The sequence below is a fragment of the Eutrigla gurnardus genome, assembly GCF_963514095.1.
Source record: "Eutrigla gurnardus genome assembly, chromosome: 2".
Taxonomy (NCBI): Eukaryota; Metazoa; Chordata; class Actinopteri; order Perciformes; family Triglidae; genus Eutrigla; species Eutrigla gurnardus.
In genome coordinates this window covers 26,672,140-26,687,196 of record NC_139916.1, presented here as the reverse complement: position 1 = coordinate 26,687,196, position 15,057 = coordinate 26,672,140, and the positions used below count along the sequence as shown (strand labels likewise).

Below are 15,057 nucleotides of genomic sequence, written 5' to 3'. Positions count from 1 at the left end.
TACCAGCTGACCCATCAGCTCTACCACCTGACCCATCAGCTCTACCACCTGACGCATCCTTGAAATGTAAAGATTTTTTATTCAAATATTTAAAATGTAAAATGAGGGATTACATTAGACGCCATTTATTACCTTGTATGATTTACTACCTCTGACCAATGAACAATATTTATCCTTTAATGTTAAATCCATGCTATTGTGTGTTACTATGTTACAGCCATGTGCCACTGCTGTGGACATCAGTACTCCAGAATGCCCCAGCACCTCCTGCTTGATCATTCAAGGTAATGTTACTTGGATCTAGTATCAACATTTCTAACTCAGTATTTTGTTTTGATTCTAGAAATCTACATCACCACAATAAATAATGATAACAAATTACATTTGTATAGCCCTTTGTATCTGAAGCAGATCTCAAAGTGCTCATAACACATGATGTTGTATCTATTCATTTTCAGGTGACATGATGAAGCCCTCTGGATGGCTGATATCCATCGAGGGACATGTCGTGATGGGCCCACACCCTTTGTTTTTACACGGAGTAGCTGCTTTCTTCAGCAGCTATTCAGTCTTCAACCTCGAGTATCCTGCTGCTGGATCGGCGACGCTGGAGTTCATTCAAAGGTATTGTATAAAGATCTCTTTTAACCTTGTAATTCACATTATAGTACAGGCTTCCAACTCAATGATTGTCTTGAGTTCTAAATTGCTGACAATGGAGGTACCTGAGGCTAGCCTGGTGAGACCATCCTGATCTCGCGAACTCATCCATAAATCTATTTAAAACTGAAACTATCTTTGCTTATTAACAGGTGCTTCCTGGGCATCAATCCTGGAAGAGGCTCAAAGACCAAGAAGCGGACAACAATGAACCCTCATGCAAACGCCCTTTTGAGGAAACCTATTGACTTTGAGTGGCCATCATAGTGAGACAGGTAGTTCACTCGCAAGTTTCTGCACAATTTATCTGCATTTTAAGATTGCTTTGGAAAGTTTGACTAGGAAGTTGAATTTCTTGTATTCTTGAATTTCTTGACATTTGCTGTATGTTGAAAAATATTTATTTGTTAATAAATATGCCATTGGGCTAACATTGACTTTACCTCAGAGTTTGTTCTTTTACAACAATGCATTGTAATATCACAAGACTGAAATCACAGTAAATTGCTGTAATCCTTACCGTGAAAGTCATGCAAAATTTATCCAATAATTTATTGTGAATTCACAGTAAAAGTACAGGGCCTTGTTGTAATGATGTACAGCAAAAGGTTGTAATTCCCCAGTAATGTACTGTAATATCACAGTAATTGCGTTGCCATAGAAGCTGTAAAGTTACAGTATACAGTTGTGCTTTTACAACAATGCATTGTAATATCACAATACTGAAATCACAGTAAATTGCTGTGACTTAATTTACAATATATTGTTGTAATCCTTACTGTGAAAGTCATGCAAAATTTATCCAATAATTTATTGTGAATTCACAGCGTAAAATTTTGCAGTGTACGTTTTTACAAGGATTACAAAGAATCAAGTACTGCAGTCAAGAACATAAAGATAAATAAAAAAACCCACTGTAGGACTGTGTAGATGACCAATGTAGTTGCTGAGCCCTGAAATAAGATGTGTGGTGGTATAACTGGAGGAACAAGGACAAGGATCAGCTGACGAACCTGAACAGCTTCAGTCCTGTTGTTGATGTAGACGTCATACAGACCACTGACTGAATGGCCAGCTTTGTAAGCATCGGCACAGTCTCTCCACATGTGATCCCTGGGAGGAGGTCCTGACACACACACACACACACACAATTACACATTTAAATAAACAAAAATGCATCAAAATCAGACAGCTCTAATTGTTATACTTATTTTTCTTGGTGTGTGTGTACCTGTACTAGCCACCAGGTAAACGAGTGTCTGTCTGTCTGTCTGTCTGTGTGTGTGTCTGTGTGTGTGTGTGTGTGTGTGGGTGTGTGTGTGTGTGTGTGTGTGTGTGTGTGTGTGTGTGTGTGTGTGGGTGTATGTGTGTGTGTGTGTGTGTGTGTGTGTGTGTGTGTGTGTGTGTGTGTGTGTGTGTGTGTGTGTGTGTGGGTGTATGTGTGTGTGTGTGTGGGTGTATGTGTGTGTGGGTGTATGTGTGTGTGTGTGTGTGTGTGTGTGTGTACCTGTAGTACTAGCCACCAGGGTAACGAGTGTGTGGATCGACTCCATCAGCTGAGCCTGTTGTCTCTGTAGAGCTGTGTTGTTGCTGCTGGCGACTCTCAGCTGTTTCTCTAAAGACTCGATAGCCGACATCTGAGTCCTGACGACAGACTGGGAAAAAAAGATTTTGCACAATCAGCACTGATTTCCCACATGGGATTTATAATAATAATAATAATAATAATAATAATAATAATAATAATAATAATCGATTGGATTTAAGCACTCTGACAGGGTTCCGGGTTCCATTCATTCACACAGTCATACCGGTGGTGGTAAACTACGATAGTAGCCACAGCTGTCCTGGGGCAGACTGACTGAAGTGTGGCTGCCATTCAGCGCCTACGGCCCCTCCAACCACCACCTCAAACATACAGCAGTCATACACATTCACACGAGGCAAGCTGGGTGAAGTGTCTGTAAACATGAATATGATACACTGCATAAAGGGTGGGATTCAGACAAATATAAAATAGTCAGTGAATGGTTGTTATGGCAATGACATATTGTTCCATAGATAGAAACACTGATATTGTGTTTTTAATATTACAGGCTCTTTTGTATTATTATATACTGTACATACTGATATTATGATTTTTCTAAATTAAATTTTCCACTGAAGATCAGCCAACTGACCTCTTTTTTTTATTATTATTATTATTCTTTCAGGATAAATTATTTTTCAAATGTGTCACACCCTTGAGTCAGTCTGTCATTTATGGGTGTGAGTAAAGTAATCCTGATATTTGTACTCCATAGTTTAAATCCATGGTGTGTACCTGCAGTCTGTTCTTCTCCTGCTTCATGTCCTCCAGCTCTCCTTTCTGCTGAGACTCCAACGTCTGAACTTTAGTCTCCAAACGACTGACAGACAGACGGACAGACACGGACGAGACATGAGACACTTTGAAACACATAGCCATGTTGTAAAAATGTCTTGTTGGTACATATTTCATATATGCTGATGGTAACAACATGATATGAGAAACGTGGTTCGGAGTATAGACCTTTGTGTGATGTATTTTGTGGGCGGAGCCGAACTGGTGTAAGAAATTGACAGTTCTGTAGTAGCGCTGTCACATGTGAGTGGATATGAATATGGATCATCTGGATGCTTTCTCTGATTGTTTGACTGGTTTTCCAACTTATATTAATAAGCTAACATTTATCAATGTGATGAGTTCCTTGAGCTGTTTGACGGATAAGTTACAGTGGAAGGACATCTTATGTATCTGTTCGACAAACCCAGAATCTATGAATGTATCCCCTCTCTTCAGTGTAGATGTGGCAGGAATCTTCATCTTCGGTTAGAGAGTTGAATGGTGGCCAATTCAAATGTACTTGCCTTTCCTGACACGTCGGGGAAATAGACCATTGTGTGTAACGCTTTCTAGTTGCCAATCTACGTTGTGAACATTAGAGGAGCTAACAGCTAATCACATCTCGGGAGATTGCAATGAGTTACATCATGATGCGATCAAATATATCTTGTAAAGAAACTTCTATGAACCCAGTTTGGAGGAGATTTCTTCACATGACTATAACATATATATTTTAGAGGGAATGAATGAGAAACAGCTCAGAGTTCTGTGTGGAAGCAGCATTAAACATGTCACTGACCAGCAGACTGATGAAGGTAGGAACTATAGTGTGGACAGAAAACTGAGTCTTCCTTCTAATGAACTGACAATGTGAACACAAAAAGAACTGAGTGTTTTCTGTTGGTCTCCTTGCAAAGGACTGAGTCTGGCTCCTTTAATGAAGACTAGATTTGAAACCATCCTTAGATTCCCGTAAACATTCAACACATGTGTTGGAATCCACAGAATCCACAGTGTGTTTTGCTGAGTATCACTGAATGTGAACTTTTGTTTGTTTCCACTAAAACCGTCCATCCTCAGACAGGCGCTCTAAGACCATCACCAGACTTCCTCTGTTACCGCCGGCATAACGACTGCAGCCGATGGGAGCAAAAACATATGTTGACTGTTTTCTTGAAGGAATATCATGAGCAGTAAACTGATCAGGTTTCAGTTTCAGTCCTGAGATATTTCAGATGATGAAAAATGCTAATGATGGCAGAAATACTTGTTTCTACACCTAGAGATGCTTTCCAGCGGGGAACAGGATGCTGCAGGGATGACGTATTTTCATATTCCAACAGGAAGTAAGCACTGTTTCCCTCCACAAACAACCAAAGCTATAAAATTTTCCATTGGATTTTGGATTGTTTTAAAAAATAAACCCCCTAACAAACAATTGTTTATGATATTTAGTTTGGCAAGAAACTACACCGCAGTCACATGACTTCATGTCACCACCACTAAGCTAAAGGCAGAATAGTGTTGATGACATTTAGTAGTCAAATGGACTGAAGGACTTTAGTCCATGCAGGACTAAATATTGGACCAAACCAAAACGAACAAATGAACAGCACTTTTCTGATTTTCAAAGTAGAATTAAAAAGCTAACGTTAGGCTATAATGGAACTACATCATGATCACATGTCTTCACGTCACCACCACTACACCACACTAGTGATCATGTCATTTCAAATTCACCAGAAGGGTTGGGATTTGATTTTAGGCATTTAATTAAAAACACATTCAAAAACATGGACCAGGAGACGACGGAACAGGAAGGGTAAAAAAAAAAAGGCATTTTGGGATATGTAGGAAATAACTCCAGGAAGAACAAGTGGGGGAGGCTTAGGGAACATAAATCACTGCATCACCATCAAATAACTCCTGGAATGTGTCATATTAACATCAGGCAGTTGGACAGCTTGCGTAATTGTCATAAATCTGTCTGTAATTGACCAGAGGTTGTAACTCCTGAGTTATTCCCTCTTGTTAGAGGAGCCGTAAAAAAGTGAAATAAAGATTAATAAGCCAGCCATCATTCTTTCTGCCAGAGCCGACGGCGGTGCAGCGTTATCTGTGCAGCTGAAACAGCAGTCCAGCAGCTGGAAATAGACTCCAGCCCACAGTTAGATCAACAACGCAGGAGGCCGATGAATGAAACCTGATGAAGGAGTGGCAGCCGCTTCAGACGGGAATATGGGACACTGAAAGTCCAGTTCTGCAGGAAAATATTTCTTCTTCTCGAATGTTTCCCAGATTAACTGTTTAAATTCTCAACACTTAAATCCTAAAATATCTCATTACTTCTGTTTGAGTTGGCTAGTCATCTTTCTATAACTTTCTATTACACTCATTTATCGTTTAAGAAGGTGGTTAATGCGAATTTTCATCTTGCAGTTGTGTGTATTCTGGGGGTTAATTTGTGTTTATTCACGTCACTCACGCTAGACATGCCAGAGGGGGGGTGGGGGGGGGGGGTGCTCGTGGATTTACTGGAGCTGTATTCACTGAATAAAACAATTTATGGATTTAATTGCAATAAATAGATTACGAGGATGCAGAAATAACTACATAATGACAATAAGTCATGCTTTGTTGGGTCTGTCTGCAAGACGGTAAGCAAATAACTTTTAAAATGCTTGTTTTCTGAATGGAGTTTGGAATTGGAGGAGGGCTTTGCTAACACTGTAGCTGTTCCATAAAATAACGGCATCTTAGCATAAATATGACAGCCTTGTTGTTTGTGCTATAGATGGTCTATGGTTTTATACATAGTTTGGTCTCTGGACTTATGTGAGGTTCTATCATAGAGATTCGGGTAATCCCAGGAGAATCTCAACCCTGATAGGCTTTCACGTCACACAAATTTCAACTTGCCCAAATAAATAATCATACAACTTGCTCCCCTCAATGTTTACCTGATGATGGCGCTACATGGAAAGTTAGTGGATGACCAAAGTTATTACAATTCATCCTGTGAGGGACGTGAATGATGAACCATCCATTTAGTAGTTGTTGACATGTTTCAGTCAAACCAACAATGTCAACCTCATGTTGATGCTAGAGGTAAAGGTCAGAGGATCCCGAAAGTCAGTAGCATGGACGGAAACATGGTTTCAGGTTCCACCCACACAGTAAGGTGAGCTCTTCTTTAACATCAGCAGCTTTCTAACCTCTCTGGAGTTTGTGTTAGGGTGTCAGACGTGACCCTCCATCATCCTGCAGCTCTGGATCGTCTGACATCAGTAGGTGAGACTTTGGTCACACTGAGCTGAAACACTGGACCAGCTGCTGGTTCTGATCACTTCAACATGCTGACCTGCACATGAACGAGGCGGCGGCGTCCACTGTGATGTCGACTGACTGATGGGGCGTCACCGACCGACGCAGCGCTGCGGTTTGTACCGTGTGTGTGTAGATTAATGAGTGCATGTGTGTGTGTAGATTAATGAGTTTGTCCTCAACTACATGAGCACTGTGTGTGTGTGTGTGTGTGTGTGTGTGTGTGTGTGTGTGTGTGTGTGTGTGTGTTTTATGTAATCTCAACTCACCACTTGTTAAACTTCCACAAAACTGGACTTATTTAAATTAGAAACCGAATAAGAAAAGACTCTTTCTGAACAATCTATTTCTATTTGACACAGTCTTTAAATACCATACCAGTGTTACTAAATGTCATTTTCCTGCAACATCGGCCACCTGGCAGTCGCCATAAATTAATTATTTTCAATTTCTCCCAGTACGCTTCCACATATTCACACTGGGAGTGTTGGGAAGTTCTCTGACCAGGATCGTCTTTTCTACATTGAGGTACAGATCAACATTGAGCGTATCTCATACAAGCTTGATTATCTCTCTACTTCCTGGTTACAAACTCCAATCAGAGCCAGCCAGATAACTTTTGGCCAATGAGATGCAGCCGAGGGAACATGTGTTGAGAGTGTGCTTGTTATTCTAGATTCTAGCTTCAGACACAGAGGCGATTTAATATCAATGCGCACATTTGAATAGCTTTTGGCTGGTATGGTCCTTTAAATGTTGTGAAACTACAACAAACAGCAGTGGTGCTGTGACACCAAACATGAAGCACATTTTTTTGTGCAGTGCAATTGCATACATCAGTGCAAAGAATTACGCAAAGCGAAAGAGGAAAACATGCAAAATTTGCGTAATCCATGTAGTTTTAGTAATCGCTGAAATTCATCAACAAAATTCAATAGGGAAAAGTATGAGACCGATTATGGCCAATGCAGGTTAAAAATAAAGCAGAAAAACATGCTTGCAGTGCATGATGCCTGCAGTTGATGACCTAAAACTATACTTCCGTGACCGTTGCCATCCGGGGGTGTAATTATCATTCAAATCAGTAGGCCTATGTTGATTCCTCCTGAATGGGCCTAATTCATGGCAATGTCTCTGTCACGTGTTGATGATTATGATAACATGGTGATTCAGAGGTAAAATTTGCAAATATTTCCATATTGCTAAATCCGATTGAAAAGTTGTGGAGCAGCTGGTGCAGGAGAGAGAGGTGTGTGGGGGCGGCTCACAGGAACCAGTGGCAGGTGATCTGGGTTGATTAACAAGTCTTGTTATACTCCACAGTAAGGGGGCGTCGACATGCTGGAAGAGGCAGAGTGGCTTTGGTACTCCATCTTGGGACGCAAGAACATCCAACACATGCCAGTTAGCTGTGTATATAAAGTGCACATAAAAGAGCAGATAAAAAGAACTTCAGAACTGTCAACTGTGACCCTGCAACCCTTGGCAACGGTCTGACCGAAGAGTTAAGTCACTGAGTCGTGGAATCGGGTGTCGGCAGCAAATGAGTAGGTTCTTATTCAAATATAGTTTTCCTTTTACCATCTGTCCCATTGGCCGCAAATGATTACGGGCTTGGCAGCAGGAAGCCCGTCTTGTTCTATGGTGGTTATCATGAGTCTCCTGATCCACTAGCGCCTCTACTGGCTATATAGAGCTACTGCGAACAACCAGTCGCATCAACCACCACTCACAACTTACTTTGCCGACCGAGAGCTATGAATCAGACTGAAACAACAACCAAGTTCTGCGCTGACTCAGACCGAAATAAGAACCAGTCCCACCTGCCGTTGTGGAAAGGACTTTGTAATAAATAAGTCAACAGCAGGAGTTTTACCAAAGGGACTTTTAAACTGCTATGAAGGTAAGAATTAGTCTGTTGGTGGATGAGATGACACTGAGTCACTAAGGCGACACTGAGTCGGTTGTCCCATCTCTATCTCCTACCTGTTCTTGTCTTGCAGCCGACTGATCTCGGAGGTCTGCAGCAGCAGCTCCTTCTCCAGCTTGTTGGTGGACAGAGAATTTTCCAGAAGCTGGATCTCTATCCGAGACGTGTGATTCAGCACCTAGTGGAAAGACGTTAAACATCAAACCCCGGGAATCTGCTTCCAGGTGACCGGATGAAAGTGAAGTAAACTCGTCACCTTGGCTTCCACCACGTTGAGTTTGCGGGTCTGCTCCGCTGTGTGCGTGAGGAGGTTTGTTCCGATCTCCAGCATGGCGGCTGTTTGGTTGTGGACGACGTGCGACGGTATGTTGGCGGTGTCCGGCTTTACGCTCCTCTGAATGACGTTCTCCAACTGATGAGGAGAAAGAAAAACAAAGGTTGATTTGGGACTTTTGTTTCCACTTCATTCAAGTTAGTCCATGAGGCTTTACAATATGAGAAATGAGTCTTATCAAAAGCTCAGAGTGCAGATCAAACGTGTCAGGAGGTCTGGTATTTAAAGATGCAGGTCTCTCAAATCTCTGGGAATATCGAACGATGCCAATGAGCTCTGCCATGCGTGACCTTTCACTGTGACAAATAAACAGTCTGCCGGTCCGTCCGTTCCTCAGACTCCACGTCTTCAGTGCCACTGAGAAGCACTGGGAGTTGATAAATATATCTCCAGACCAACAAACACACTGGTCCCAGTGGGACAGCCAGTTACCAGTGGGGCTGTTTGATGAGTCACTGGGAGGGGAAGTTCAGGCCCAGTTTGAGTCCGGACCACTTTTCTTCAATTAATCCAACCACAGAATTCGTCTTAATCATTTAACTTATTTATCTCTATTCAATCAAGTTTGTTTTAATCCCGTATCTACGATTTGTTCAATAGCCCTCTGGTTGCCACGTAAAATTGATTACCATCATTCTGTTATTTACAAACACTGATGTCATTGATTTTATGGATATAGGGTTATGCTTATATTTCAGATAATGTTAATCTTGTGTTTTGATCAACATTTTTACTTAATCCTTTTTCATGCCATTTCATCAACTAATTTAAATTTCTGAAATACTACCAGAAATGCTTAAATAGTGTACACATCCATACATGTTTTTCCTTTGCTTTTTTATTTTCTTAAAGTGATTTTTTCTTTCTTATTTTCCATGAAGTGAATGATGTTTATTATTTACTTCATGTGTATGAATGTTCTTGAAGCTTCATCGCCACCTCAAGTTTGTTCAAATCAAAGTAACCAGAAAGCACAGGAAGTTAATGATAACTTTCAATACGTTCGGTTTGGAAAATGTCATGTCTCGTTCTCGTGTGCTGCCCGTTACTTTAGTTTATGAATGTGTATGTCATTTTCTGTTTACTGTGTTAGTTACCTCTCGTCTCCTTTCAGGTCACACCCCCTTCCTCGTGTGCTTCCCCTGGTCTGATTGTCTGCCCCGCCCTGATTGTTCATTCCCACCTGTTTCCCATCAGCCTCGTTACCTCTTGTATTTAACCTCATGTCTCCCTCTGTCTCGTCGCCGGTTTGTTGTACGTCAAGTCCTCATCCCAGCGTTGTTTCACAGTCATAGTCACGCCGGGTTTGAACCTTGCCTGCCTTTTCTCGACCTCGCCTTTTTGCCTCACGTTTTGGACACCTCTGCCTGTGCTGACTGATCTCCTGTGTATCGACCTCTGCTCGTTTGAATAAAACCTGCCTGTCTCAAGCCCAGTGTCGTGCATTTGTGTCCAGCCCATCTGTAGCCTCGTTCATGACAGCAAATGAACATGAGAACCATAGGAGATATGTGTCAGATACCTTTCAATCATTTAAGCGGATCATGTTTCAGGACTGAATGAAACCTTTTAACTCGCTGATAAAAAGGAACAAAAACCTGCTGAGTTCAAGTAATAAAAAACCACGTCAGTCGTTTCAGTTTCACTGTTTGTTTTAAATCTGAAAGCTGATTCATTTTTCATTAGCGCTGACTAACGTTCTGTTTTCCTGCTTTTATTCCTTCAGCTGCCGATGTTATCCTCACTGATTGACTTTATCATCTCCGTCGTTCATGCTGCTCATTCTCACTACTCAGTCAAAGTGTTATTATGTTTAGTCTGCTTCACTCCAGCTTCACGTTAAACCAATGTCGCTCTGTTCCATCAGAAACTGATTTTTCCAGATTGGTATCGCAGCGTTTGGACTTTAGTGTGAGTCAGGAAATTGGAACCTGGATCACGGAGGGGGAACGACGTCAAAATGCTGTAAAGCACCAGGACGTTAATCAGATAATCAAACGAGGAGAAACTAGCTGGAACCAACTTCTCTGCCTCCGCAGATGCTACACAGATAAACGGACCAAAGACAGAACCTCCACCTGGCTTCTGCTGGTCCAACCAGGACTCGCACGAAACACAAACTAGCCGCAAGCCTGCTTTGAATTTAAAGTATGAACAGAATGATGTTAACGGGGGGGAAAATAGAGAGTAATTGAAATAAACAAGAAAAGTTCAGCAGGTTCTTTTACTTGTTATTGTTTTGCCAAGTCTCTGGAGACACAATATGCTGACTTTTTAATTGACCCTTACTTCCTGCTGTAGGATTACAACCACACGCACACACACACACACACACACACACACACACACACACACACACACACACACACACACACACACACACACACACACACACATGATACATGAAACATCTGCACACAGAAATTGGCATAGACACACACAATCATAAACTACACAAGCCGACCAACAACCTCTGGGACTACGCAGACCACCCCACGTATGGAGGGCTTGTTTCTGAGACGCTAACTCAAGCCACATGTTGGCCGCTGTGATCTGGCCCTCTGGGTGACTTCACAGAAGGGGAGTGGGGGGTTGGGGGGGACTGGGTCACCAAACAGCCCCAATAAGAAGGCTGACGCACTGGGCAAGTAGCATCGATAGGGATCTGGGGTAACAAGTGCAATGCGGGTCACTGGAGTGTGTCGGGATCTGTGCAGTCAGCTCTAGACCTGAAGGGACTGGTGGACGAGCTGAAAGTGGACTAGTGTAGCAAAAAGGTTGGTTAATGATACAATCAGAGACCAGGTCAGGTTCACTTCCACTATCTTTTTACGAGAGGAACAAGTTAAAAGTTTGAAAGTCTGACCTCCGGTTCTGAAAAGTGAAGCCAGTGCCTTAAAGCTGCATTCTTGCTAATGTCCATCAGGGGGCGACTGCTGTCTGATTGTATAAAAGGCTATGAGAAAATGACCCTTCTCACTTGATTTATTATTTCAATAAATATTGTAAACATGAGTTTATGATCTCAATCTCTAGTTTTAACTCTTCTTCAATCCAGCATGATGTTCATTTAGTTAAGTCACTTGAGGACACTTATCAGCCTTCACACTGGAGACAGACGGAGTAGTGTGATGTTCTTCTGACCATAAGTGTTGAGGTGCACCAAACAAAGTTTGAATTGATCAAACAGTGTTGCTGCTAAGTCTTTGTCCCAGTGGGGGATCAAGATCAACAGAAACATTTTATTTACCTGAAAATGGAAATCTACAAGTGTCACATAGTGAGAAAGAGAAGAACAGAAGATGATTATGCAGGTTTACTTTCACACCACATGAAAGAACAATCACATCAACAGCAACAGGTTTAAATGCTTCTGTCCTTCAAATAGCTTGTAATTGCACTCTGAAGTTAATCTTACTCGTTATCACATTTCTTGAAAGGTTTATAAAATTTTATAATTTAACTGAACGGAACAGAAAACACATGACAGACACTTCAACCAACAGGAAGTAGGAAGCTTTCAGGTGACCTCCATCCTTATTTAGGACATTTACGGAAAGGTTGCAGAGATTGCAATCATACATATTTTCTTCTACGTCTTGTTCAGTAGTTTGATGTAACTAAGTACTTTACTTACTTATGCTTTGCTGTCAAGAAGTATCAAGTGATTTGATTGATTGAAAGCCTATCAAGATATGATGAAAACACTCAGTTTGTATTTCCCAGAGGACTACACTACCGAGAGCAGATTTCTGTATTTATACATCCGTGGTGTTTGTGTTGAGTACTTCATAGATTTTTAGATGGTCTAACACAGTTATACCCAAAGACTGGTTCAGGACCCAAAGCTGGGTCAGGAGATTTTATTTGGGCCAAAATTAAATTTCTTCCATAATCTGGGGCACTAAGATGCACTAACATGCAGTAGCATGCTCTAACATGCAGTTTACATTTACATTCACATTTAGGGCATTTAGCAGACACTTTTGTCCAAAGCATTTTACAATAACTACATTTGTCGAAAGAAAGAAACCACATAACGTCATTGCCGATAAAGTGTTAGGTCCTCATAAGTGGTAGATGTTCAGCAAGAACACCTTAAGTACAGCAGTGCTATGATCAAAGTGCTTTAGGTAAGAACATAGAACAGGAATTTTTGTTTGTGGGGGTGGGGTGGAAGTGAGTCATGCTATGCAGAGTCGAGGCTAAGTCTGAACAGGTGAGTCTTGAGCCTTTTTTGGAAGATGGCAAGTGACTCTGCTGTCCTGACATTGGTCGGGAGTTCGTTCCACCACTGAGGCGCCAGAACAGAGAAGAGTCGGGACTTTGCTGAGCGACATTTGTTTGATTTCAGCGATGGTGGTACCAGCCGGCCAGCTGCAGTAGAGGAGCGAAGTGCTCGCTTCGGGGCGTGTGGTTTGACCAGTGACAGTGTTTGGAGGTAGATAATGCCGTTCCATTGATGGCCTTGAAGGCATTGCCATCATCTTGAATTGGATGCGGACTGCAACGGGGAGCCAGTGGAGGTCACAAAGGAGGGGGGGGTCACATGGGAGAATTTGGGTAGATTGAAGACAAGGCGTGCTGCAGCGTTCTGGATATGCTGCAATGGTTTAGTCACCGAGGCCAGGAGAGAGTTGCAGTAGGCGGGAAATGACCAGTGCTTGGACCAGGAGTTGCGTTGCATCCTTATATCCTGTCCAATATCCTGTCCAATATCCTGCGAATATTGTAGAGGGAAAATCTGCAGGATCGGGCCACAGCAGTGATGTAGGGGGTGCAGGATAGTTGGTTATCGAGGATTACACCCAGGCTCCTCGCAGCTGACGACGGCAATACTGTGATGCCCTCTACAGTGACCAACAGGTCCATGCAAGGGCAGTCTTTTCCCTGGGATGAAGAGTTTGGTTTTATGCAGGTTAAGCTTGAGGTGATGTGCAGTGGTCCAGACAGAGACTGCCAGACATTCAGAGATGCGAGTTGCAATGTGAGTGTTGGAGGTTGGGGGAAAAGAGAGGAATAGCTGGGTGTCATCTGCATAACAATGGTAGGAGAATCCATGTGATGTGATCACAGAGCCCAGTGATCCGGTGTATAATGAGAACAGAAGCGGCCCCAATACTGAGCCTTGAGGGACACCTATTTACAGAGAACAGGGTTTGGACATAGATCCATTCCATGTAACCTGAAAGGTGCGATTTGTCAGGTATGATGTGAACCAGGTTAGGGCAGAGTCAGTGATGCATTATTGTATTTTGTGTGTGTGTGTGTGTGTGTGTGTGTGTGTGTGTGTGTGTGTGTGTGTGTGTGTGTGTGTGTGTGTGTATATACACAATACCGTATATATGTCTTTTTTTACTCCAAAAATATGGGAATCGTCATTGGCCCCAAAAATCAGTTGGACTCCCGTATTAATGAGCTGAATTTTTAACATTTAAAATAATATCAGGTGATGTGGAAATGGTTAATTTATGCACAGATTCAGTCTTCTCATTTTTCATAGATATGGCCTGTTGTAAATTAGGTCAAGATGTTTTGTCAATTAAAAAAATTCCCCCAGAAAACAATTTTGGGAACCACTGACCACATAATTACTGGATATTTTTCTGTTAAAACTGTAATGAGCACCAAAGAGCATGACCTGGATCAACTGATATTGATTGTTGTTATTAATTAATTAAAGTGACTCTACATGTAATTATCAAGTAAAGTACAAGAAGAGTTTCAGTAAAATGCCTTCTGAATCCTATATGGACTTCACAGTTTGTTTTAATCACATCAAGGTTACGGTGGTCTTTTAATCACTGTGATTAAAAGTATCTCTGATCAGTGAAGAGACAATGTTTATTATTATGGTTATGGTCCAGTTCATGGTCCAGTGTTCCTGTCCAGCTCATAGAACAGAATGAAACAAGAACCAGATGTAATTTTAACTTTCACTTTCTCTACTTAAGTAACTGTTCATGCTTTTCATGGGAACGCTTTAGTTGTGAAAGAAGTAGGAGTGGGAAAATAGCGGAGAGGATCCAAGTTAGTCCTGGTATTGTGAGTCTGGATCCCTCAGGACGCCAGCATGAGGACTCCGCATCAATCGAGGGCCAAACACGGCATATCCAAAAACAAATTACTGAATCAATGTTACATGTTCTGTTGCAGCCTGCAGTCAGCAGAGAGGAGGAATAAACCCCAACAAAAACAAAACTTCTTTTACCATTGCACCAATGTGTTGAAATGGAAAATGTCTGACAATGGTGCCCCCAGTCGTGGTAGTGATTTTGGTTTATTAGCTGTGATAATCTGTAAAATGTCCTACATTTATATATATATATATATATATATATATATATATATATATATATATATATAAAACCTGATGGAAACTAAGAAGACTAAGAAGTCTGATGGCGGAAGAAGCCACAAATCCTGTGCATCCCACTGCAACCG

At 41.7% G+C, this 15,057-nt stretch overlaps 1 protein-coding gene and 1 long non-coding RNA gene across 2 annotated transcripts in view; one reads left to right on the top strand and one right to left on the bottom strand.

The window, feature by feature from the left end:
• The window catches only part of angpt4 (angiopoietin 4), a 49,851-nt gene that overhangs the window by 8,305 nt on the left and 26,489 nt on the right, over positions 1–15,057 (bottom strand). The window contains exons 2-6 of the mRNA XM_084024081.1: positions 8,536–8,691; positions 8,336–8,457; positions 2,984–3,068; positions 2,168–2,315; positions 1,674–1,786 (exon numbers count right to left, since the gene is read on the bottom strand). Coding sequence (XP_083880207.1) covers positions 1,674–1,786; positions 2,168–2,315; positions 2,984–3,068; positions 8,336–8,457; positions 8,536–8,691 — 624 coding nt within the window. The remainder of the gene's footprint in view (positions 1–1,673; positions 1,787–2,167; positions 2,316–2,983; positions 3,069–8,335; positions 8,458–8,535; positions 8,692–15,057) is intronic.
• On the top strand, positions 20–1,082 carry LOC311022679. Its single transcript, XR_014598131.1, has 4 exons — positions 20–66; positions 218–284; positions 459–624; positions 813–1,082. It is a non-coding gene; the product is annotated as an uncharacterized lncRNA (long non-coding RNA).